The sequence below is a fragment of the Labrus mixtus genome, chromosome 7, assembly GCF_963584025.1.
Source record: "Labrus mixtus chromosome 7, fLabMix1.1, whole genome shotgun sequence".
Lineage (NCBI taxonomy): Eukaryota > Metazoa > Chordata > Actinopteri > Labriformes > Labridae > Labrus > Labrus mixtus.
In genome coordinates, this window is record NC_083618.1 from 28,284,448 (window position 1) to 28,308,080 (window position 23,633).

Sequence of the window (23,633 nt, forward strand, 5' to 3'; positions counted from 1 at the left end):
ACAGACTGGCTCGTCGTGTTGTGAGCTGTGAGAATAGACTGGTCGATCTCAGTGCCCAGACATGTCCGTCATGACTGCTCACAGTTTTACCTTATGAAAGATGTTCCCAAAAGAATAGAAAGAGGAGAACAGAAAGAGAAATAGTAATAAAGGAGAGACGGGTTTACAATGATATGTTGTATGTCTGAGTGAAAAATGTTATAAGTTGTTAGGATGATTAAAGTGGAAATCTCAGGGGCGGGGAAATGAGGCCAACACATAAATCAGTACGTGGATTTATTGTTATTAAATCATAGACTGTAAATATTAATGGAGTGATGTCAGCCATCTGTTACTGCAGGGAGCTCCGGTGGCTCATCGGCAGCAGTCGCCATGTTGGAAATCCTGTTTCAAACTAACTTTCAGTCAACCTAAGGACAGGCTGAGAGCTGGAGCTGAGGCGGGTTTTAAGCCTCTTGACGAAGCGTCAACACACCTAACTATGGCTAACACGTATCGTTTGCGAAATCAAAACAGTGATCTAATAGGCTATCCAGAAAAGGTCGAAGAGTAGCTAAACGGGGGCATATGGCCACCTACTGAAGTCAAGTTGGATATACTTCTTCCAATAAATCAGTTCTCCCCCGGTGCTTGTTTACTGGGACAAAGAAAGTCTAATCGAGCTATGAGTGTAACCCGACATCACTTTGCATAGAGGAATAATAGACCAAAAGTAGATCTTCTATGGGAATTTGATCTTACTTTCAGGACACATAGCGTTTAAAAATGGGTATTCAATTAAATTCAAAAAACTTTATTTGTCCCCGGGGGCAATTCAAAGGCACACAGAGCAGTAAACGAAACATTTTAACCTAAATATAAAGTGTCAAGTGTATGGGTAATGGGTTAAAAACATCAGAGAGAGTCTCCCTCCGCCCACATCCTCCCTAGAGTTGATGTGCACGTGGGTTGTCGTGTGGTGGACACTGAAGCTTCAGTGTTTATCCAGCTCTGCATCGGTCTGTAAACCTTTCTGCGGTCTAACCTCTAAAAGCATCTCCAACATTGATCCTAGTTTGAGCACGTTTCTGCACGTGGAGCTTATTAGAAACATGCAGAGGCTTTTTAGGTCGGGTACAATCACTTCTATCTGAACCAGTTCTCTTCACCATCGCTGCAACACCTGTTGGTTTGATGTTTGCTTATCTTCTCTGCCCAAAACAAATACAGACCATTCCGAATCTAAAGTTAGAAGGAGGACATACTGGCTGCTGCATTGTTGTCAGAGAAGCCAGCACTTCAACATAACATGTTTCCTTAATGTCTGAACATATAGTAAGCTCATTATATGATTTAGTTGAGTAGATATCTTACAGATTGGTCCTTTAACAGTCCTACACCATGTCTCATCATACTGGTGGACACGATGCCTCTGCAGGGAACTAGAGACACCTCCAGAGGGATTTCCTGCCAAGTCTGTGTGCTTTCTTTCTAACGCTTAATAACTTCTTCATGTTCATATGTCACTTCGTTAATTCACTGTTTTTAAAACCTGTCTGACATGATGCTCGTGCTCACAAGTGGAGTATATTTAATTGAATCATTACTATCAGGATAAGTCACTGGTGTAAGAGTTTGAAGGTCATTGCCTGATACAGATTGAAATGGAAACATCAGATCTATAGAACGAGGCTCATATTTATGTGTTTCTTGTTCAGTGATTTTGGGTAAGCATGTGAATCGAGGGATTTATCAGAGCTGCTTGTTAGCAGGAGCTCAACTCTGATATGGTGACAGCTCCCATGTCTGTGAAAAAACAAGGAGCAAATGAACCACTGGACAGAACAAGCTGCTTTTCTGCAGAAACAAGAAAACAATCAGATATACAGTAAATACATCTGGGACTGTTGTCTGTGCCCTGAAAGCTACGAAGGCGTTTGTTAAGTGCTGCAGTTTTGTTTTTTTTTTACACAGAGAAGAATCTGCTTCATTTTTTCAGACAATCGCCTTATTTAGGGGGACAAAGGTTTTCTGTTTGCTAGGTGGCCTTATACTTCTGGACATGATGTGGGGGAGTTAGGTATCCTATTGGAGCCCTTCCCTGCTGTGATTGACATTCTCCCACTGACACGTCCTGGCTCCCTGCGCTCACTGGCCTACCTGGCATTTCACTCTGAAAGCACCGGCGCCATCGCCTTTTTAGCATCAGACCGACCACCACACTGTTACAGCCACGACAGCCTCGACGCAGCTGACAGACATTTATACGGCAGAAGAACTGAGATCACATAGTTTAATTTAAAACAACACATGAGACTGGATTGTTTTCTTTTTAACCACTAACATTCACGATTCGTTTTTGAAAATGTCATCACTGTGATCTGGGTTTCAGCTTCATTACATCAACAGTGAGCGTGAGGGGAAATATAGGAAAACTATTGGGCTCTTTTACAACAGCTGAACTAATCATCCATATATCTGCCCAACCTTCTGAATCTTGTATTATTGTGGTGATGATGAGGGACTATGGAGCAGTACTCTCCTTCTTTCTCTCTGTCCTTCTCTCTCTCTCCCCTCATCAACAACACATAAGTGACTTATATTTATTTTATTTTTTGTTCCAAGTCCATGCACATTTGTTGTTTTGCACATCATCTTTGTATTTTGTATTTTATCTTTTATTTTTTTCTCCACTTTTACGATCATCAGTTTTCCTGTATGTCCAGTATGTAAGGCAAAGATCGACAAATAAAGATGACTTTGACTGTCTCTACATTTTGGGTTGGTTGCTGCTAAAGACCTATAGGGCTGACAAAAGCCTGTTTCACACATGCACCCCTGAAAATGTCCCAAAAAATCTCCAGGACAGGTCGCCCACTGAAGACTTCTTGATTTGCTTGTGCACATTATGCACATCACAGCAGGAGACTTTCCCTGTCGGACGAGAGGGAGCGGGTTCTCAGGAGGAAGGTAGAAAAAAAGCAGGATGCAGAAATGGTGGATGCAGCAACAGCTTCCAAAGCTATAGCAGTTTTTTTTCCTTCATAGCAATGCTAAATGTAATTGGATGGAGTCAGTTGAGCATACTCACAAGCAGAAAAAGAGTCTCACACTTCTTCATTATGTGCACAACGATTGCACTAGCTGAACACCGGTCACGCAATATAAATGTCAGCCCCCTGCCCGCTAGAGTGAATATTCCTGAATATTACCTGCTGCAGTCACTCGACGACTCACTCTGACTACAAACAGATATTTTCCAGGGGCTGGCTGGAAAGGTTTTGAGCGAGTTGAGATTAAATGATAAAAAAACAGCATGCACATCTGAATCGTTGAGTACTGGGTGCTGGAAAAAAAATACCAAGACAACAGATTAAATGGTGGTGATGTATTTCATTAAATGTGATTTGGAGCAGCCTCTGGTGAGCGGACTCAGTCCTGCTAAAGTTGTTCACACATGCAGCTCACCTCGAAATGTTCAGGAGTTTTGTGCGTGTGTGAAAACCAAAACAGAGTCACCAAAACGGGCTATTTTAGAGTCAACGGATAAACGGTTATACCTGTAAGAAGAAGCAGGAGTAACCAGAGAAAAACCAGGACTCATAAAGGAGCAGGTCAACCCCACATACAGGCCACAGTCAGGCACAAACAGATGACTAATGTTGTTCTTCCACTGCTTTGTATGGCTCCAGTTGACTGATTTCTGTACCAGGTACTCTTTTTCGATTGTTCCCCCAGGCAGGATTATTTTGGTGTTCATATTAAGCATGAAAGTCCCAGATAAGATCTTCATCACCGCAACAAAATAACTTTCCTTTTCCCAGCAGATGGAAAAACAACAGACAGGAGCTTCACACTGTGCAGCTGCAGTCTTCACTCACTCACAAGCCCACACTGTAAAAGTACTGCCTGACTGACAGCTCCAGTGCTAACCTTTCCCTCGCTCCGCTCACTTTTACTGTCACTTTCTTCGGGCTCACTCACTTAACACACACTTTGAACAATCAGTTGTACACACGTTTTTCTTTTTTTTCTTGTCACCCAAAACTTCAATAACGTGAAAACTGAAGAAAACGACCTAACCCCATCAGTGGAAACGCATGCATATATGTGACACTTGAAAGTTGTCACTCATAGTAACAGGCCTAAAAATAGTTATCACCTGACTCTGCAGTCCCCCCCCCCCCCCACTCAGCTATACCGAGTATTTCCCTCCCTGTTGCTCTGAGCAACCTTGTTTCCAGAAGCAGCAGGGAGCTCTTTTTCAGTGGAAAAGAACTGATAAACCCACTGTACACCTTCTGCCCAGCAACAAACACCAGACAAAGACAGAAAATAAGTTCACTCATGATGAACACAGGGGAGAAATTAAGCAGCGAAACAGACAGATTTCTCTCTGAGTTGTTGGGAAACCAAAGTTGGACAAGCGTTCATCAAGTCGATTTTTAAGAAGTTATCGTCATTCTTTCTGTATGCTACTTGTCAGGGGTTGGGTAATAGTTCATTATATTATAATATATAATATAATAATATATATTTTGCTTGCTTAAAGGCTTAATATGCCTTCACACTTAAATGTAATATAAATCAAGTATATCCTCTGAAAATAACTCTGTGAGTCATGACTGTCTACAATGGGTGTAACACCCGAGTCCCACTGTCTGTGATGTTTTCAGAGTTTTCAGAGTCCTATCTTCACTTTGTTTACATCGTCAGGACGGCCGGCTGACTCCTCCCCTCGTGTATAAAAGTTGTTTAATTGAGGGACTAGAGAAAAGAAGAATAACATACTGTACTCACTGCTTAACTGTGTTTCTACATCACGCTCATTTCAGGTAAATTTACATGCAGTGTGAAGATACGAGCATAATAAAGATCGCTAGCATTAGCATGCTAACACAACAATGCAGCGCAAGTTGTTTCGGTTTCATGCTGGTGCTCAAGGGCGACATCTGCTGGATCAAAAAAAAAATTGCATATAAAGCCTTTAAGAAGGAGGTCATATATTGTAAGTGTCTCATTGAAAGAATGGCAGCTCGAATCATTGCAGACTGCAGGGTGGCTGCCTCGCTCAGCTCGTCTAATGCGATGTAGAGGAGCAGCGTTTTGGGTGGCAGTCAGGCAGGCTGCCACTTATATAAGACAGGGGAGAAGCTGTGTTTCCTGCCACAGTATCTGACTGCCTGTCTAACCCACATACACACATCATCTGACAGAGCTGTTTACACACTCTGATACACCGTGTGTACACTGCAGCCAGCCCTGAGTCATTCCTCAAACCTGCTCTTTAAGGCCGAGCAGCCATATTGTCGTTGACAAGTGATCATGGCAGATTTGTGTATTTACACAACAGAATAACTCCCTTTGGTTACGGATCTATTTTTCACGGCGGAACACAGTGTGGCAGATTTGGACCCAGTACAAGCCTGTTAAGTGAAAAGCGACTCGCTCATAACAGAGCTCTGAGCGAAGCCAGGAGCTGAAATGTCCTTAACGTTGCATTTAAGAGCGTCTGCAAGCCAATATAGCCTTCCTCGCTGTAAGCCCACTTATACACACATTCCTGGAACTTTGTAGTATTGCCCCTCACGGACAGAGCTGCTCAAACAAAACACAATGTTGCAGCCTTCAGCAGACGAGGCTTCACATATATTTATGACGTTGCTATAAACTCCAAAATGAGGATGCTTCACACGTCTACAACCTGCAGCACACAAGACTTAAGAACACCCACTGCTGTTTCAAGGTGAGACAACGGAATAGTGTCATAAAATAAACGTCCAACCAAATGTGAAATATGGTCCCCTTTTCCTTTCGTATAGTCATGGCGCTGAAAATGCACAGAGAAAGGTTTTTTGCTGAACATGAAGTCGGCTTCAGAACTTTTGGATATAAAGTCATTTTTTGTCCGTTTAGCCTGCGTAACATTAGTGTGACTTTGTCGTAATTAGCACATTCATGCTTGGCCAAAAAAACGTCTCTTTGTGATTTCACAGGGAGCGTTGACTTTTCTGAATAATAAATCACATCATCCTCGTGGATGTTTATGCAAGATGGAATGATATTCCCTCAAGGCTGAAAAGGCTAAAAGGGAAACTCAGGAGCTGAAAAATGAAACGACATCATGGAAGTGTCATACACTACAATTCCTTTAGTGGCCACTAGGGGCATGCTCCACATGTGAGTCAATCCCTATAGGGCACCATATTTAAATGCCCAACTTTACAGCAGAATTAAATCTGTTTTCAGCTTGAAAAAAAATAAGTTCAGTCTTTATTAAGCATTTCTATTCAACAACAACTGGATGGCAAATATTAATTTTAATATGTTTTGCATATTTGGGGGCATAACTGTTATTAGCTGCTAGCTGCTAATTCTAGTAACTGAAGTTTGCCACTTAGCAGTGTTTTGCATCTTTTTTCTTAAATTAAAATTCAGATATCTGACAAATGATATGTCCAGTTACGTTTACTGTGATTGTGTTCCATTTGTTTTTTTACTTAATTTATGTTATTTATATGTTAGCATTAATTAGCTGGTTTCTGCGTCTCTTATACATCTATCATTAGAGCGAGGCCATGCATGAAAGCCAAGGTTGTTGTTGACCTCGCTGCAGAGAAGATGTCACAGCGTTATGATGAGTAGACTTTAGAGTTACTGCTCGCTCTCCTACCTGAGATTTGTGCAAGCAAGCCGCGAGTCAGCCTCATCCCACAAGCTGTCCTTTTTCAGTCTAATAAATAAACCATTCTGGCCAGCCACCACCACTAATGGAAACACTGCCATTAAATCTAATTTAATCTAATTATCCGACTAATGAATTAGCCTGAGGCAAAACTTTGTTAACTTGCTTTTTCGCTCTTTTTCAGAATCCAAATAAGGTCTCTAAAGAGTCCAACAATCCAACAAGGCCAGGGCCAATCATGAAGGAATCAATGCTTCAAAATGGCAGTCCACAAAACCATGGGTGATGTCGTTATTACTAACGTCACTTCTGATGTAAAGTCTGTGATACTCCAGTTGCTTGGGCCACAGAAATATTTCAATACGAAATAATAAATTATACAGAATCACATGTTTAGAAAAAAAAAATCTATTACTTTAATGAATCTAAACGGGAATACTGCTGAGCATCAGTTAAGTATTTCCTCTGAATCTCTCTAGCCGATACAAAAGAGGGGTCTCTTCTTCTTTTCATGTCCTCATGTGACGTCAAACACATGTCACGTACTAAATACTTGAAGCAGATGTGAGTGGTCAGCAGCAGCTGCCTGCCTTTCATGACATAAATATACTCATTCTGTGCAGGGGGACATGAATCATCCCAGCTCCCCCCGGATTCCTGTTTCCCTTTTCTCCTCCTGTTTTGTCCATTTGAACAGTGTCGAGCGTCTTAACCTGAATGGGGAAAGCGATCCACCTCATTACCACCTGCAGAGGCTTTGAGCTACAACAAGACAACCGGGCTCATTGAGGATGAAACCATTAAGGGAAAAAAAGAGCAATGGGAGAGAATAGATCAGCTCTGACACACAGAGCGAGAAGAGATTTGTTTTCTTTTCTTTTTTTCCTTCAGGCAAATCCTCCTCCTATTACAAAACAATCTGACTGACTTTAAGATTTTAAAAAAGTGCAAACAAGCAGCCAAGTCAGGGAGAAATAAAGTCACATATTCACCTCCGGATAACCTGCCTCTCCTGTCGATGGTCACGCCAATAATGAGACAGTGTGGCTGCATGGAAACGCTTTAAAAACTATCCAAGAGTCAAGTGTGTGTCAGAACACATCTCAGAGTCAGACAGAGGAGGATGAGAGAATCGGAGGTAGGAGGATGTTGATGGTGTAGAAGCGCGGCAGAGTTCAAGCGTTGTCATGTTTTGGAGAGGCAGCAGTCGCTCAGATTAGAAGAAATAACAAGATCAACGCGATGCAACAGCACAACAATGTGACCTCGAATCCACCCGCACAACAAAGAAGTTTGTTTCGGGTGACAGGTTCGACTGGTGATTCACTTCACCTTGGAAAAAAGTTGATGCATGTCATACTCAAAGCGAAAAAAAAGTTATTTATCGTATCAGTGTGACTGATACAGAATTCAAATTGTTATTGAAGCCCAAGAGAGTCACAAAAAAAACTAATTCATGCAGAAAGCACTGATTGCATATTAAGAAGGAGACTGAAACAGCCGCCTTGGAGTGAAGCCAAAATGTTTAGAGCTCCCCCTGCTGACTGGCTGCAGTAAAGGTCATAAACCCCGCCTCCTCCATGTTGACAGATGGGACATGGGTCACACTTTAGGGATAAAATAAAGGTCAAAAAAAGGTTTTAACCCGGGGTCCGTCGCCATAGTGATTATCATGCTGATCTATTTACATTTCTCTGAGTTTTAATTAGTTATTCGATATAAAAAAAGACTGTAGGTAACATCATGAGGCTCTTTGCAGCGTTCCAAACGCAGTAGAGGAGGAACGGCGAGAGAAAACACAACGAAAACTGACAATACAAATCTTTAAACTGTCCATAAACATGTCTTCTCCTAACTGACCCAGGAATCTGTTCTGTTGTGGACTGTGCCGACCCGAGGGTGCTTTTCCACTTTATTAGGGCTTTCACTCTTGCAGAAAACTCATGAAAAACTCCTGATATTTCCAGGAGGAGCTGTACGTGTGAACGCAAACAGCTAACTTTCTCCCCTCGGACTTCACCCGGAGTTTCTCCTGACAGCCCCCCGAGTGTTTTTTTCCGCAGCAAGTCCGATTGAGCTGATGTGAGAACGCAGCAGGATATTCTCCGGAGAATTCACCTCGAGCCAATGGGAGGGGGGAGTGACGTTTATATACTGTGACTGTGCTGCACGGTGCATAGAGTGCATTCATGTGACCGCTAAGATCTCTGTGCACGTAATTAAACATCTGCATTACGTTTTCTGTTCATCAGTATGTTGTTCTCCGCTCTTTATTTGATAGTGTGATAACGTTGAACGATAGAGCGTCGTATAGCAGACTGTTGCTTCGTCCGCTAGTTCCGTTTTGATTTTTACTTTACGTCTTACCTCAGGAGTCCCCCCTGCCCCCCCCCCCTCCCGTCTCACAGGGATAGTCTCCAGCTGTGAAGAGCATGAACAGCCAGGTCAGGAGAATATCAGTGACTTAAACGGGTGCTTCGGCGAGCACAAGGGGCGTGGCGTCTATTCCAGCTTCCTTCTGTGCATGTCTTAACTCCAAATGTCTCATTAGTCAGAGCTGTTGTATTTGTTCTGACAGTTAAGTGAAGCAGTAAGTAGCGTGACACAGTACGTCACATATCAGTAAAAAAATAAAAAGTTATGAAAGAGCAAAACTTTTCTTGAGATTTCATAGAACTTCAAATGTTTGATTTGAAGAGAACTTATTTTGAAAGACTCTAATTTTCTGACTCACTCCGTATTGAGAAGGCGATCAGAGTGATCGTTATTATGTATTCTATCTGGAGTGTTTTAACTCAAACCTCTCTTTCTATGCGTCACTGCACAGCAGGAGCTCGTTCCTCCTGAACTCTGCTCCATGCTGGACTGTGAGAGTGAGAAAGTCTTGATGTCGGCTCATGTGCTGGTTTCGTTCTCTCGTGGTTGTATCCGGTTTTGTGTGCTGTCTCTCTGTGGCTTCTACCAAAGTCTCTACGATGTACAGCAATGCTTCACTGCACTGTGGTTAAACTTCTGTTGGAGTTTTTGCTGCCAGGGCGGGGGTCTGTAAGCTAGTGTTGTAGTCAAGACCACACTAACAGAGACCAAGACATACACAAGACCAGAGTGCTCCGGGACCGAATCAAGACCAAGACCAAGGCAGGGCGAGACAAGATCATCATCATCATCTTGTGTGCAGCGTGCGTGTCACTCATTTAGACCGTAACACCGGGAAGGTTGCAGTCCTAACCGGGGGATAAAAGTGAAATTATGAATGAACTGAAGTTGTTGATTCTTTGAGAAAGGGGAGTTTTCCTTCTAATCAGAAATGACGAGGAAAATGGCCTTTCAGTGGTGGTTTTGATTTAAAAACCGGAGTCCAAGGTCTGAGACCGTGACAAGACCGAGTAAAAATGCTTTCCATTCCGAGGTGAGACCCTTTAGTCGGTAGACCGGCCTTGAGACCAAAGGTAACCTGTCACCTTCTCCAGGGGCTCCCTGTGGCTTTGCATAAAAAAACTTAATTTTTGTTGTTGTTTTTCCAGGTGTTTTCCATCCTCTAACTGTAAAAAACAATGTGCAGCCTTTTCATTTAACTATTAAGCTACTATTATTTATTATTTAGAACATGAGGTGAACGTAAACGCAGCAGCGCTGTGTCAAACGGCGCTAGGCTAATAGCAACTTTGCGTACCCTGACTCCTGATCATATGACGATAGGTCAGTTTTGCCAGATGGAAAACACCTCAATATCTCGCTTTACTTTAAGATTTTTGTTATATTCCAATGAAAATAACCCTTATAAATTACTGAGATAAAACTTCGCCTATTGGCTGCAGGCAGATAAGACTTGAACCTGCGTGGTTGGTGCTGCTGAAGACATGTTCTGCTTTGCATTTTAGCAACAACTGAGTGTGCATCATACAGCAACGTCTAAAATTATAATTAACATTGGAATACAAAGTCATCACACATCTGCAGCGCTGGTACAGGTGCAGCCAAATAAGCTATGGGTCCCTGTGGTTCTTTTATCTAGTTGAGGAAAAAGCCATTTTGGGAGCTGAGAATCTGATCTGTGGTAAACTACATAATGTTCAGCAGAGATTTATTTATCATTAGCATCTTTCTGCAAAGCCCACATGTCACAAAGAACATTTCTTATTGCTCATCCAGCCAGAAAGTCAGCACAGGACAAAATGCACAGGAGCAGGAAGCTGAAGTGTTAAAATAATTAATGACACCTGTTTGGCATCATCACGTAATCAAACTCCACAGCCAAGAGTCCTTTATTTATTTCCTTTAAATCTCTCTCTCTCTCTCTCTCTCTCTGTCTCTCTCTCTCTCTGTCTCTCTCTCTCTCTCTGTCTCTCTGTCTCTCTCTGTCTTTCTCTCTGTCTCTCTCTCTCTCTCTGTTTCTGTCTCTCTCTCTCTCTCTCTCTCTCTCTCTCTCTCTGTCTCTCTCTCTCTGTATCTCTCTCTCTCTGTTTCTGTCTCTCTCTCTCTCTCTGTCTCTCTGTCTCTCTCTCTCTCTCTGTCTCTCTCTGTCTCTCTCCCTCTCTCTCTCTCTCTCTCTCTCTCTCTCTCTCTCTCTCTCTCTCTCTCTCTCTCTCTCTCTCCCCCCCCCCCCCCACCCTTCACAGAGCTGATGTCCAGTGTTACTGCAGCATGGGACCCCTCAGAGCAACCTCATTCTGTCAGTGTCATGGAGTGAAACAGACCCTCTCTCTAACCCCTCTGGACTGCTGCGATCCAGGACTCGGAGGGACCAGGAGCAGCTTTGTCACAATGAGCCACGTGAAAATAAAATTGCTTTTGTCTAAAGGGATTATTTCTGCTCATGCTGCAGGTGCAAACTATACTTCCTGGTGATTCTCCTTTTTATGTTTCAAACTAAAAGCCGTGTTAAAGAAACGTTTCCACCCGCCTCACCAAAGAGCTCAGCCTCGACTACAGACAGATTTCCTCAGGTGCTTCTCTCATACTGATTAGGACTTTTAGAAGGTTTCAAAATGACATCTTAATGCTGGATGTGCAGGATACAACAACCAGCCACAAGAGGATCACATCGTCATCATACCAATCATCAAATCAAACACAACTCAAAGTTTCCACATTTGGTGCACAAGAACAAATAGAAAACCAAAAGCATTATCTCCGTCTTTGCTTTGTAAATACATAAATGTAGTTCTGGTGAATATCTTGTACATAAACTCTGACTGTATAAAATGTAATTCAGCAGATAAACTTTCATTCATTCAACCCACTACAAAACATAACTGTGTCAACACTCTCAACTCTGCAAAGAGAAAAGGATACTTGAGGCTGGGTGTTATTTAAAGACTCTTTTCTCTTGCATTGACTTTTATATTATTTATCTAAAAGGTTTGGTATTAAGGTTCTTAAACTGATAATGACCACCTACATTGTTGCCTGGAAACTAGGACTTCAAAAATAAAAAGGGTATCTTGCTTTAATATGGAGGAATGGCTCAGGGGCGTCTCCAGGATTTCTGGATCCCGATGAAGACATTTCACGTTGGGCCCCTGCACCACAGCCTCAGTCAACCACAGCCTCACCGCCATTTCCATAAATAACCAATTAAAAAGCTTTAAATGCAGGGCGTCAAAAATGTCCTCCTGAAACTCTCCACACAAAAGAATCCAGTCTCTCTTTCTAAAGATCAACACTATAGAAAAGTACTGAAGCTGTGACTCAGTGTGTCTATTTCATAAGACAAGTGCGCAAGAGAAGAGTGAGTCAAATGATGTTGGCAATGTTTCAGAAAACTTATTTGTATCCTTTAGACACTAGTGTGCAGGAGTTTGCTTGCAATTTTTGGTAATTAAAAACAATAAATGACCCATCAATGGATACCTAGGACTTCTTTTTTTTTGCCAATTTGACCTTCACTTGAACAGTTTGGACTATATCTTGTCCCAGACGAGAGATGATCAGTCATGGCTCCAAACGTTGGTCACACCTGTGACAGCGGATCAAAGGTGACTGATCTCAGGGGCGACAAATATCTGACAGCCTCAGAAACGTAACATGTTCATCTCACAATGTGAATGCTTCTAGGATCTTGAAAAAAAAACAAAAAACAAATGCAGCACAAAATGACACACTAATCAGCGCGACCTCACAGGTGCCAGAGCTGCACAATAACACAAATGATCTCCAGCTCTCTGTGCAACACTGGCATCCCACATGTAGCCACGAGCGTGTCCACATTTTTACAATTCCTCCTCTTTGTTTTTTTTTTTTTTTATACGCACATGAACACCACTATCACCAAGAGCTCGCTTTCTGCTGACCGCCATGGCAACCCCAGCCCTATCAGGTTGATGCACACTGATGACGCTGCGTGTTGACAATGCCTCACATTCACTAGGTAGGTCCTTCATCACACCATGTACATGCATGTTGTACCCAACATTCATCTAAACCTGCACAGTGTGGCTCGCAATAAACTATCAGGATTGCAAAAAAAATGCACCGTCTGTAGGAGACTTAAGAGATATTCAAATTCAAAACAAAAACTCCAGGCCCAATTAACACCCCTTCCTCTATTTGGTCTCTGGGAAGTCCGTCCCATTGCCTCCCAATGGAGTGGATATTCAGCTGTCAATGGTTAAAAACGTCCATGGTTCCTATTCTGAATTCTTCTTTTATTACTGAGTTGTGTGCAGAACCAAACAGGTCGTCATTTACATTTTTGCAGCAGCTGCCTGCCAGCATACCTTCACTCTTCTTACTTATCTCCTTTTTTATTTTCCTTTATTGTGTCTCCATTACCTCTGATGTTTAACGTTTGAGACTTGTCAATGAATGCACACTTCAAAAAGCCTACATATGTTCATGCTCTCCAGTCTCCAAATCTATACTTTAATATGACTCACTTTTTCTCTCATTAAAGAAACACTTTGAATGAAGTGTTTTGTTTTGTTTTAATTCATAGGCAGATATTATAAGATTAGTCTTCTTTCTGCTCCTTTTCATTCAAAATTTGAGGTTTTATGTTTGTTTGTTTTTCTTAACTTTATTGCTTGTTTGAATGAAATAAAATTAAAATTAATTTTTTAAAAAATACTCATTTTAGGTTTTGTATACAGCACCATCTTCATAACCTAATGTTGGGTACTTCTACTCTTCCTGCTGAGCCTTGCAGTTTGTTTGCTGTTGTAGTACAGCTGCCATGTGCTAATATTAGATGGAGCTTATACAATGAGTTGTAGTATCGTTAGATGAATGTGTCCCTTTCTTTTCTCCTTTTCTATAGGCCTTATTAAAATAACTATTGTTCAAAGCAGAATCAGCGCGCTCTCTCTTTCTCTCTCTCTCTCTCTGTCTGTCTTTTCTGTATTGTCAGTATGGCACATTTAATATCCACGCATTCATGTGATCTCAGAGTTGCGCTCTCCGGAGCTCTCCAAGGTACTCAGAATAAATCCTGGTACAGTTGGTAACTGCACGCCCACTCGCTTCTACACCCACAGAAACATGCAAATTCTTCCTCAGGAAAAAAAAAAAAAAAAGAGTTGCTCCGTGCACGATAAAGACACATTAACTGACTCTAAAAAAAGGAGGAGAAAAGTCAAAGATGGAAGAGAAAAAATGCACGAAATTACGCACAAGATAATCAGAGCCAACGCTGAGTTTAAAAGCCTACCAAGCATAAGAAATGTGTGATAATGTGAATGAAAACAAGTGAATGACAAGTAACATAACATGTACGCGGTGTGTTTACCTGCAGGAGACGGTCACTTCAATCTTAGTCGCAGGTACGATGGAGTTGAGTGGATCGAAATCCCCGATAGTCGCCATGGCTGGAGATTTTTTTTTTTTTTTTTTTTTAAATCACTTCTTCTTCTTCTTCTTGAAGTTGTTACTTGGTATTAGAGCTCTGGTTTTCCTTCGCGGGGAGGATGAGAGCCAGAGAGGGACTCGGCCGGCTCCGGTAGAAGTAGTTGTTGCTGCTGACGGTCGGTGGAGCACTGTTGAGGGAGGTTAGAAGGCATACCTGAGGATGAGGCTTTCATTCATGGCGAGAGGGGGGAGAGAGTAGAGAGAGAGAGAGAGAGAGAGAGAGAGAGAGAGAGAGAGAGAGAGAGAGAGAGAGAGAGAGACGCGTATCCAGAAGCTCCTCATTTCTCTCCACCCATCGCCAGGTGGAGGCAGAGACCTCCACAAGTTCTTCAGCTGTGACTGGGGAAACTTGTGCTTCATGTATGGAGGGTGATCAGTGCCAGAAGAGGACTGAGATAAAAAGTCAGAGAACCCAAAGAACCCAAACGTATTCCTATATATGAAGGTACAATATATCTAAAGTCTACTGTAAGTTAAAGGTGTTTCTTTAGAGATGTCGGTCACTTTTGATGTGATGGATAATTAACAGTGAGTTGATCATTATATCAAAAATAAACCACAAAGGAGGAGAGTTCCTGTCTTACCTTGATGGGGGTTATATCTGTCATAAAGACAAACAATAATAAGAAAAAAAATCTGAATTCTTCATAATAACAGTGAGTTGGATTTGAATGTTGACGATGCTTCCATAACACTGCTAAACTCTAAAGCTGCGATACTCAACCCACAGCTCCAGAGATGCAGCTCTTTTAAGTTCTCCTTTTCTTTTAATCCCAAAGAATTATTTAAAAATGGAAATATTGTCAGCAGAAAATATTCATTGCAAGTCCAATGTATTGATCACAGTGTCTCCCAAACAGAGACGATACTCGTGCAGTATGACTATTAGTCTTTTTTAATCTGTTTGTTATAGCCATAGCGTGCCATGCGAGAGAGAGAGAGAGAGAGAGAGGTGCTGGTACGTCCCTCAAGTTAATGCACAGGTAAAGGTGAGATGTCTCTAGATAAAGCTGGAGCTTCTCATGCCTTTGTTTCACTTTAATGTCTGCAGCTTCTTGCTGCTGAATGTCGAGGAACACGTTATCATCAACAAGCCCCCAAACACAGATCACCTGATGCGGTAACAGAATATCAGAGTCAAACATTTCAAAATGCGGGTAATGTTTTTGAGTTTCTTAAGTAAACCTAACATTAATAAACAGTATTATTTAACCTCATATAAACAGGGTACCATGACCCCCCCCCCCAGACAGATTTAATGTAAAACTCTATTTTAATCAACAGCTTGTTGTTGTTTTTTTTAAGGACCCCTTTGTGGTCATTTTGGCTCTGGGTAAAAAACCTTATTCATGATGAACTTTGAAGAGTCATTTTGAGAGACTGTTCAGTAGTTTACAGACTGCCAGCCTTTTTATTTATTGGAGTTAAAGTTGGTACGTGCAGAAATTTTAATGGCAAAATGCAAGATGACTGGGGTTTTTCTTCACTGATGTTTCAAATCATAGACTTTACGGGGAAACATTATTATTTTTAGATTCTCCAAACGTGCTTTAAAGTGCTCTACAACAGGTACAACACATCTATCCAGAGATAGTATACAGGTAAGAAAAAGGAGGAGGCGGGAGCTCCGTGTCAGGAGGAGAGGAGCTCGACACAGCCGACACAGTTTGCAGCATGTCATGTTTGTATCTTTTCTTTCTGGCATTAATAACCCCGCCTACATGTCCGAGCTCATCACACCCATTCAGCCGCCCACATGTCATCAGCAGCAAGCACAATGTAAGCCCATCAAAAGTCAATCAGCAGGATAAATATTTTGCAGATGGGTAATTCAGTGAGTCAATCCGAGACAGCGGGGAGATGTGGCTGATTGAAAAAGAGGGTTACTGAGTTCAGCATGCGTTAGTCCAGCTGAGGCCTCGCTGTGAGGGCTGACCTCTGACCTCAACATTCAAAGTCCCACTGAAGTGAAAAATACATTTTCACAGTTTTAATCCGGTGTTCTTTTGTTAGATGATGCTTCATTCAAATACATTTGATGATCATTTGAGTATTTTTACATGAAAATATTCATGTCTGGTGACTCATCCTGCACTGAGGGGCGTTCACTAATTTTTCGACCAATCAAAAACGATCCAAACAAATTCATCCCAACATTATGTCCCGCCTCCTAACTTGTGATTTGTTTGATTCCATTGCAGTTGGAAATAAGTCTCGACTCGGCAGGTAGATAATCTCGCAGGTCTGTTTCATGGAGACTTTAAAGAGGAAAGTAGGGGGGGACGCTGATGGCCTAGCGGTTTAGATTGCGCCCCATTATGGAGGCTAGTCCTCCGAGCAGGTGACTCGGGTTTGAGTCTGACCCGTGGCTCCTTTCCCAAATGTCGTTCCCCACTCTCCATATTTCCTATCCTGTCTGAATAAACGCATAAGGTCCAAAAATAAATCTTTTCAGATTAGAATTTGTGAAGTTGTGCAGCAAGAATTTTCAATATTTCAGATTTCTTGTTGAACTCTCCTCGGAGACTTCGGACTTAATAAAGTCATCCTGACCTCAGCTCAGCTGGTGAAGAGGAGCAAACAGTGTGGTGTAGAGAGGGAACACATCTCAACATGGATAGTAATGATACTTCACAAAGAGATGATCTGATAAAGTCAATTAAACAAGAAACCAAAGAGAATAAAGCAAGTCACATTTTTGTTTTAATTCAGAATTGCCACCTGCAGCTCGGTTCACTTTGTAGCCTGCCGACCGCCAACAATTAAGAAAACAAAAAAAAAAAAAAAAGTTTCAATGAATTAAAATGCATCAACTGTACAAAGAATATTCTTTACACAGAGAACATCCGGACGAGTGCAATGCAGCATTTTCATAAGAGACTCTGTCATAAAAAAAATAAAACAAATAAAACCATTAAATGATGCAGTTGAGATAAAACTGCAAATTCATGCAAAAAAAAAAACCAGTGAGTGAAAAAAAAAAAAAAGTGACAAACTGAGTGAGAAAGAAATCATTAAGAGTCTTTAAGCACCGTAAGATGAGGACAAACTTAGCAGCTTGAAACCGACAGTAATGCTGTTTTGGGAGAATCGTCCGATCAGCAGCTTGATATTAGAAATCCTCCTCAGGACAGACGAAAACAAAGAGAAAGTTTAAGACATGACAGGAAGATGAGGCCACGCCCACAAGTCTGAATAAACTGGCATACAAAAGTGAAACTTCTTTTAAAGCTCAGAAAGAGAACAGAAACATTTAGAGAAATGTGTTTAATCAAAAATTCAGTCTTGGGAGTCTGGCTTCATATCTGTACGTGAAGAGTTCAAAACAGGACGTAGTTAGCCTAGCTTAGCAAAAAGACTTGGACTAAGGGAGAGCAGCTCGCCTGCGAAATCCACCAAACACAAACTGAAAACTGAACGATCAACACGATTCTTCTTGGTTTAACCCGAACTTAGACCCTGTATCCACCTAGCGGTTTTTTTTCTCTGAGCGCAAGCATCTTATTTCTGTTGTTTTCAATGAGTAGAGAGCGTTCACAGCAGAAAGCGGCCGCCTGGAGAAAAAAAAATCAAGGGCCCAGCGTCTCTTTTTGCCTGTTTTGTGCTGCGGCTCCGAGCGCTCAAGTTCAACTTTAAGAAAAGTGCTGTTGACGTCACCGGCGCTCTTTTCAAAATGTGTGATAGTCCCCGTATTTTAGCCGCCTACGGATCGTGTCCTGTATCAACATCCTCTTTGCTCCGCGTCTGATCGGGAAATAAACCGTGTAGGATATAAAAAAACATACAGTTAAAAGGTAACGGAGCCGTGTCGGTCATGCAGCGGCTGTTGTCAACAATCTGTTGTCATAGCGACGGGACGTGCAGTGCTTTTCTTCTCAGCACATGAACGCTTCATGCAAGTGCTACTGAGCGCACAGCCAGCTCAAGAAAGACGCTAGGTGGACACGGGGCCTTAAACTGTCCTTTTCAGTTTAAAGGCCCGTTGTTTTATTTAAAGTTTCACTACATAACTTCCCAATTATGTCAAACTGACCTTTTTTAAATATATGTTTTGAACAAAGTGGAATCAAGAGATTTCAAACAGGTTGGTTTGCATTGTGTTTTGACTTTTAAAGAAAGCTAAGCTAGCCGTTTCTTCCTGAGGTCTTGATGCCCATGTTAGCAAAAACGTCCTTGCAAAAGCACCAAACTGAATGCAGACATGATATCGATAACAAATCCTAAAGTTTTAACCGGTAAAACACATGGGGCGACAGAGGTAACAACATTTTCTGTAACTCTGAGTGTGGATGAAAACGTGTCCACTGACTGATGTTTCCCCTCGTCAGGGTCGTCCATGAGACCTCACAGCTTCAAGCTACTGTGCAACAAAGTAAAAGGCTCAAATCCTGCAACCAGGTGAACGATTAAAGCAGAAACCTTAACGAGACTTATTGCAAAAAGTTAACGCTGATAATGCTCTACAGCCCCCCCCCCCCCCCCCCAAACTTCCAAAAAGCAACCAGCTGCAAACACCCGAAACTCTTCAAACCCGGACCCAGAACAGGTGCAGATCCGATTCAGTGTTGCTCAATCAAAAAAGGCACAACAACAACAAAAAAGGTCCTGAGGTACAGCAGCTGGCAACACCGACAAGTTCAGTTCAAATCACATCCCTCCAGAACAAAACGACGTCGAAAGTAGCCCAGGTAAGAAAACGTCTGTCTGCAGCTGGGTGGGGAAATCTGAGCCGAGGCCGAGAATCAGAGAATCAGAGAATCAGAGAATCAGACTCTTCTCTTCAAAACGAGAAAAAGAAGATCGAAGACGCATCGGTTTTATAAACTTGCTACCACAACGCTCAGCGCCTCGTGTGCTACCGTGTCAGTGCTACTGAAGGAGGAGTATTCACTTGAGTTATAACAGAGAAAATGTATTAAAAAAAATAATAAACCAGGGCGATAAAGACGACTGAGATTCTGCATTCACGATGATTCAGGCAGACGTAGAGCTCGCACTGATAACAGCGAGTGGAAACTAAAAATAAATAGTCTGACTGAAAGGCTGGCTGGGAGCTGTGGTGGAGATGTATTGAGTGTGAAGAATCAACTGCTATCAATTCAATAAATAAGTATTGTGTCTGTTGTTAGTAATGCGTGTTGCTTTGTCATCAAGCTGCCTGTTAGAAAATGAATCCATGAGAGGATTTGAAGATTATTTACAGAGTGGAAGACGAGCTGCACTTGGGTGTATCCTTCGCTCATGTTTGTCCATGAAAAAGAGTAGGGGCGTAATGTTAAGCTCGACGCCTTCACGTCTGCGTGAATCCTGTGAATGCAGAATGATTTCTTATGAGATCATTGCTCGGATACTTTTCTTGTCACCGTCCTGCTGCTGGAGTAACATTTCATAAAGTGTGCTGTGTGAAGCGATTTAGCAGAGTCCTCGTCTCTTTTAACTTGAAATGATCCCGTTCACGGAGAAGATCTTTGATTTCTTAAAATAGCATCGACTGGCTGTGGGGTGCTCACTTTTTATAAACTACACTGTAAGAAAGAGGGTCAACTTTTCCTCTCTGATGCACCTTTTTCTCATCACTCATCACGGAAAAACAAGTGCTTATTGGTTCATCAACGAGGCATGAAACCCGCTCTCTCTTTCTTCAAAATTTAAATCTGAATTGCACCAAATTCTGCAACTCTCTGACTACGATCAGCAGACCAAACACGGGGAAGACGACATGCTTGCAGGTGAGATAAAAGCCAGGACCTAAACTCCTCTTGCGGCAGTGTGCACGCTCATGTCTTCTTGAACGTGGGCCCTCGTCCCTCCTCTGTGACAGCTGTCTCTTCTAGCCTGCAGGTGTGATGTTTCAGAACAGGTGTGAACACCGTTTGTCTTTGGACTGAGTCAGAACAGCGCTGCAGAAACTCAAATCTTTAGCAGAGGTGTTTGTCTAATTTCCAGTCAGAGCTCTCTCATTACACCCAAAAAAAAAACAATTTTCACCTGACAAGTACGGGTACTTGTGAAGTCTCTAAAAACAAGATCTTTATCTTAATTAAAGAAACTTAACAAGCACATTTTGATGCCTGACATTTGAGTATTTTTGTGTCAGAGAGAGGGATACATCCAGGTCGGAAATTCATAATCATGCTGCAGAGTATACGGGGTCGTTGATTCTGACCTGACGAAACACGAGCACCGACTCCAATAGATCAAACTTGATATTATTTTTGACGACTGCTGAACAGTGTCGTCGAGGATTCATGTCACTGCTTCACTGAGTGAACAGAATCTATACGAACAAAAGCGCTTCCCTCTGCTGGGATCGATAAAGAATAGCAGCACAAAAACAAAAGAGAGAAAAAATAATAATAAACTATCACCTGTACATGGGACGGTCGCTGCAAGAAATCTTTTACAATTTTTTTAAAAAAATGAACAAAAAGCTGAAGGAAGAACGGAGGACTTCTTTATGTTCTGCCTTGTGAGAGGAACAAATCTCAAGCGCTCAGCCTTTTTTTTACATTTAACGATCCCTTTTTGATACCGTGGCTGAAACCGTTACCCCTCCCCCAACAGATGAAGCTCATTATCGAAGATTAAAAGTCCAGAGAAAAAGCTGCTGAAGCACAAACAAAATAAATCATTAATCCGGGGCATGTATGATTTCAAAACAAAATCAAGGGAATTTCAAGAAAAGATAAAGTAATGCTTCACCCCCCTGACGTGAACAGAGATGTTTGGCACTTTATTGTACTGAGTCTAGACATGTTGATGGATGGAAGCAGGAGGAAGGTCTGAAGTCACGTCGGGCGGTCTCAGACGATGGCGTTGGTGCCCCGGAGGCCCACCCCGCGGGCGAACTGCTCCAGCAGGCCGGTGATGGCGCCGGAGGGGCTGGGGGCGGAGGACTTGAGGCCCACGGTGGAGCTGTAGGCTGCCAGGAAGACTTCCCGCACGGCCTCCAGACGGGCCTGACGCTCAGAGGGGAAGGGACACCTGGAGAGGAGAGAGGAAGGAGGGGGAGGACACGGCAGGGAGCCCGATAAGAAGACAGGAAGATAAAGGTTAAGGGAGGTAAATCGCTCTCGCTTCAAAAGTGCGCTGAAGAAGAAGAAGAGGTGTGCCATTAAATCAGAGGAGTAAAAACAGAATGAATCAGGCAGAGGCAGCTTCAATGTATTCTTAAATTAACCATCGCAGAGCTCGCACACTCGTCCCCCCTCTTTCCACTGTCTCGCCATCTCCCAGAATTAAGATGTATAGATGTTATGTTCCTTCTCTGACAGCGATGTGATGCTGGCGGGACACGCTCGATTTGGCAGTCGGATCAAGCAGAAATTAAAATGTCTACCCTGCTGGGAGCGGGGAGTGTGGGAGGATGAGTCAGAGGGAGAGCCCGGTGGAAAATTTGCCTCCCTTGTTTCTCGTCCTCGGCTCTCACTCGGTTCATTGGGGGGACAGAGAGGAGCCATGAAGGAAGCATGCACTCGACATATCTGTCTTTTTTTTTCCCCGACTACTCAAAGTGCTTTTACACCGCAGGTCACACCTACACATGCACACGCTGCCGATGAAGCAGGGGGAGCAACTTGGGGTTAAGTGTCTTTCACCAAGGACACATCGGATGTGTGGCAGCAGGAACTGGAAATCGAACCCTCGACCTTCGGGTTGAGGGTCTACCACTGAGCCACAGCCGCCCCCTGTTGTCTTATTATTGTATTATTTTTAAAGCAGTATGAAGTCCTGATTCTGCGCACATTAGAATGCGATCAGTACAGCACATAACAAATACCGATGAAATGATGAACACAGTTGTTATTTTTCCACCTCTGCTGTTTTTGTAGCCAAAAAAAAAAAAAGCAAAAAACAATTATAAAGTAATATGATCACGGCTCATATACTTGTTAACCAGGCAGTGATTCCCAAGCTGCTGCTGCACGGCTGCTCCACTAATGGTTTCATGGAAATGACTGTCGGTGCCTTGTGATTGGCCAAGATAATAAAAAGCTCCGTTACATGAAGGAGATACAGAAAGAAGAAAGTGTGTGTTAGTACAGGAATGTTTAGCGGGGACAAAGCCGGAGCGACTATATTTAAAATGAGCTGAAATCAGAAAGTTGTACATGAAGAAACATGTTAAACTTTAAAGGATGAATGTGTGATATTTTACAAATGAACACCGCAGAAATCTATCTTCTGTAAATGTGTCTCAGAGTCATGACTGTCTACAATGAGTGAGAAGCTCGAGTCCCTCTGGCTGTGTTGTTGTCTGAGCTGTGTTTACATCATGTTTACATGGACGGGACAGCCTTCCGTATAAAGCTGTTTTAGACAAGGACTAGAGGAAAGAAGAACATTATCACTGATTATTTGAATGTCACCTAAGTGTCTTTAGTTCACGGTCATTCTGTGTCAATTTTAGGGATGGGAATTTACAGTAATCCCTGTACTCGATTACTCGAATTACCTAATGAACGAGTACTCCAGTACCTGCAGATTTTTCTATTTTTTTTTAACCGTAAACAAAAAAAAGGTCCGTCGGACACGGACCTCCCGGACCGGAATTGTAGACTTTATGCCTGTAAAATGACATAAACAGCCAATATTTAAACATAAATAAATAACCAACAACAAAAAGCGATTTCAATTTCAGCGACGTCACTAACAACGACGTGCTAGCAAATGACGTGATGCGAGACTGCCTGTTTTCTCCTTGTGCTTTAAGCGCATGTGGTTAAGCATCGAACTAGTATTCCTATGGCATGCAAGTTTAACGCCACATATCTTGCACTGCGCATTAACGTCATCGTTCTTGTCGAAGTGCTTCCAGACATCACTTTTCTTGACTGACGTGTCGCAGGTGTAGCAGACGGCTCTGTGTTTGTTGTGCTTGTGCCTTCGGTGTAATAATATGTTCCTAGAGAGTTGCCGTAGCTGCCATAAAACAAGTACCCATCCCTAGTCAATTTATGTGCAATATGAAGCTATGAGTTAACCAACGTGTGCTAACATTAGCATGCTAACACAACAATGCAGGACGCAGGCGACTGCAGCTCGAGCTGAGGATAATTTTGTCCGCAGCTTGCTCTCAATGGTGATTAATTATGTTGCGTTCTAATACATAACTCCTTCGTGG

The 23,633-nt window shown here is 42.4% G+C and overlaps 3 protein-coding genes across 4 annotated transcripts in view; 1 reads left to right on the plus strand and 2 right to left on the minus strand.

Annotated features, from left to right (window-relative positions):
* LOC132977117 (copine-9-like) overlaps positions 1 to 14,908 on the minus strand; it is a 144,651-nt gene extending 129,743 nt beyond the window's left edge. The window contains exon 1 of the mRNA XM_061041527.1: positions 14,391 to 14,908. Within this exon, the coding sequence (XP_060897510.1) occupies positions 14,391 to 14,467 (77 nt within the window). The 5' untranslated portion in view covers positions 14,468 to 14,908. The remainder of the gene's footprint in view (positions 1 to 14,390) is intronic.
* Positions 1 to 18,476, plus strand: part of LOC132977113 (zinc finger and BTB domain-containing protein 49-like) — a 273,628-nt gene extending 255,152 nt beyond the window's left edge. The window contains exon 3 of the mRNA XM_061041522.1: positions 18,278 to 18,476. The gene's annotated coding sequence lies outside the window, so the exon portion shown is untranslated. The remainder of the gene's footprint in view (positions 1 to 18,277) is intronic.
* mtmr14 (myotubularin related protein 14) overlaps positions 17,193 to 23,633 on the minus strand; it is a 29,006-nt gene continuing 22,565 nt past the window's right edge. For both annotated transcript variants that reach the window (XM_061041512.1, XM_061041511.1), the window contains one exon: positions 17,193 to 21,493. In XM_061041512.1, coding sequence (XP_060897495.1) covers positions 21,313 to 21,493 — 181 coding nt within the window. In that variant the 3' untranslated portion in view covers positions 17,193 to 21,312. The remainder of the gene's footprint in view (positions 21,494 to 23,633) is intronic.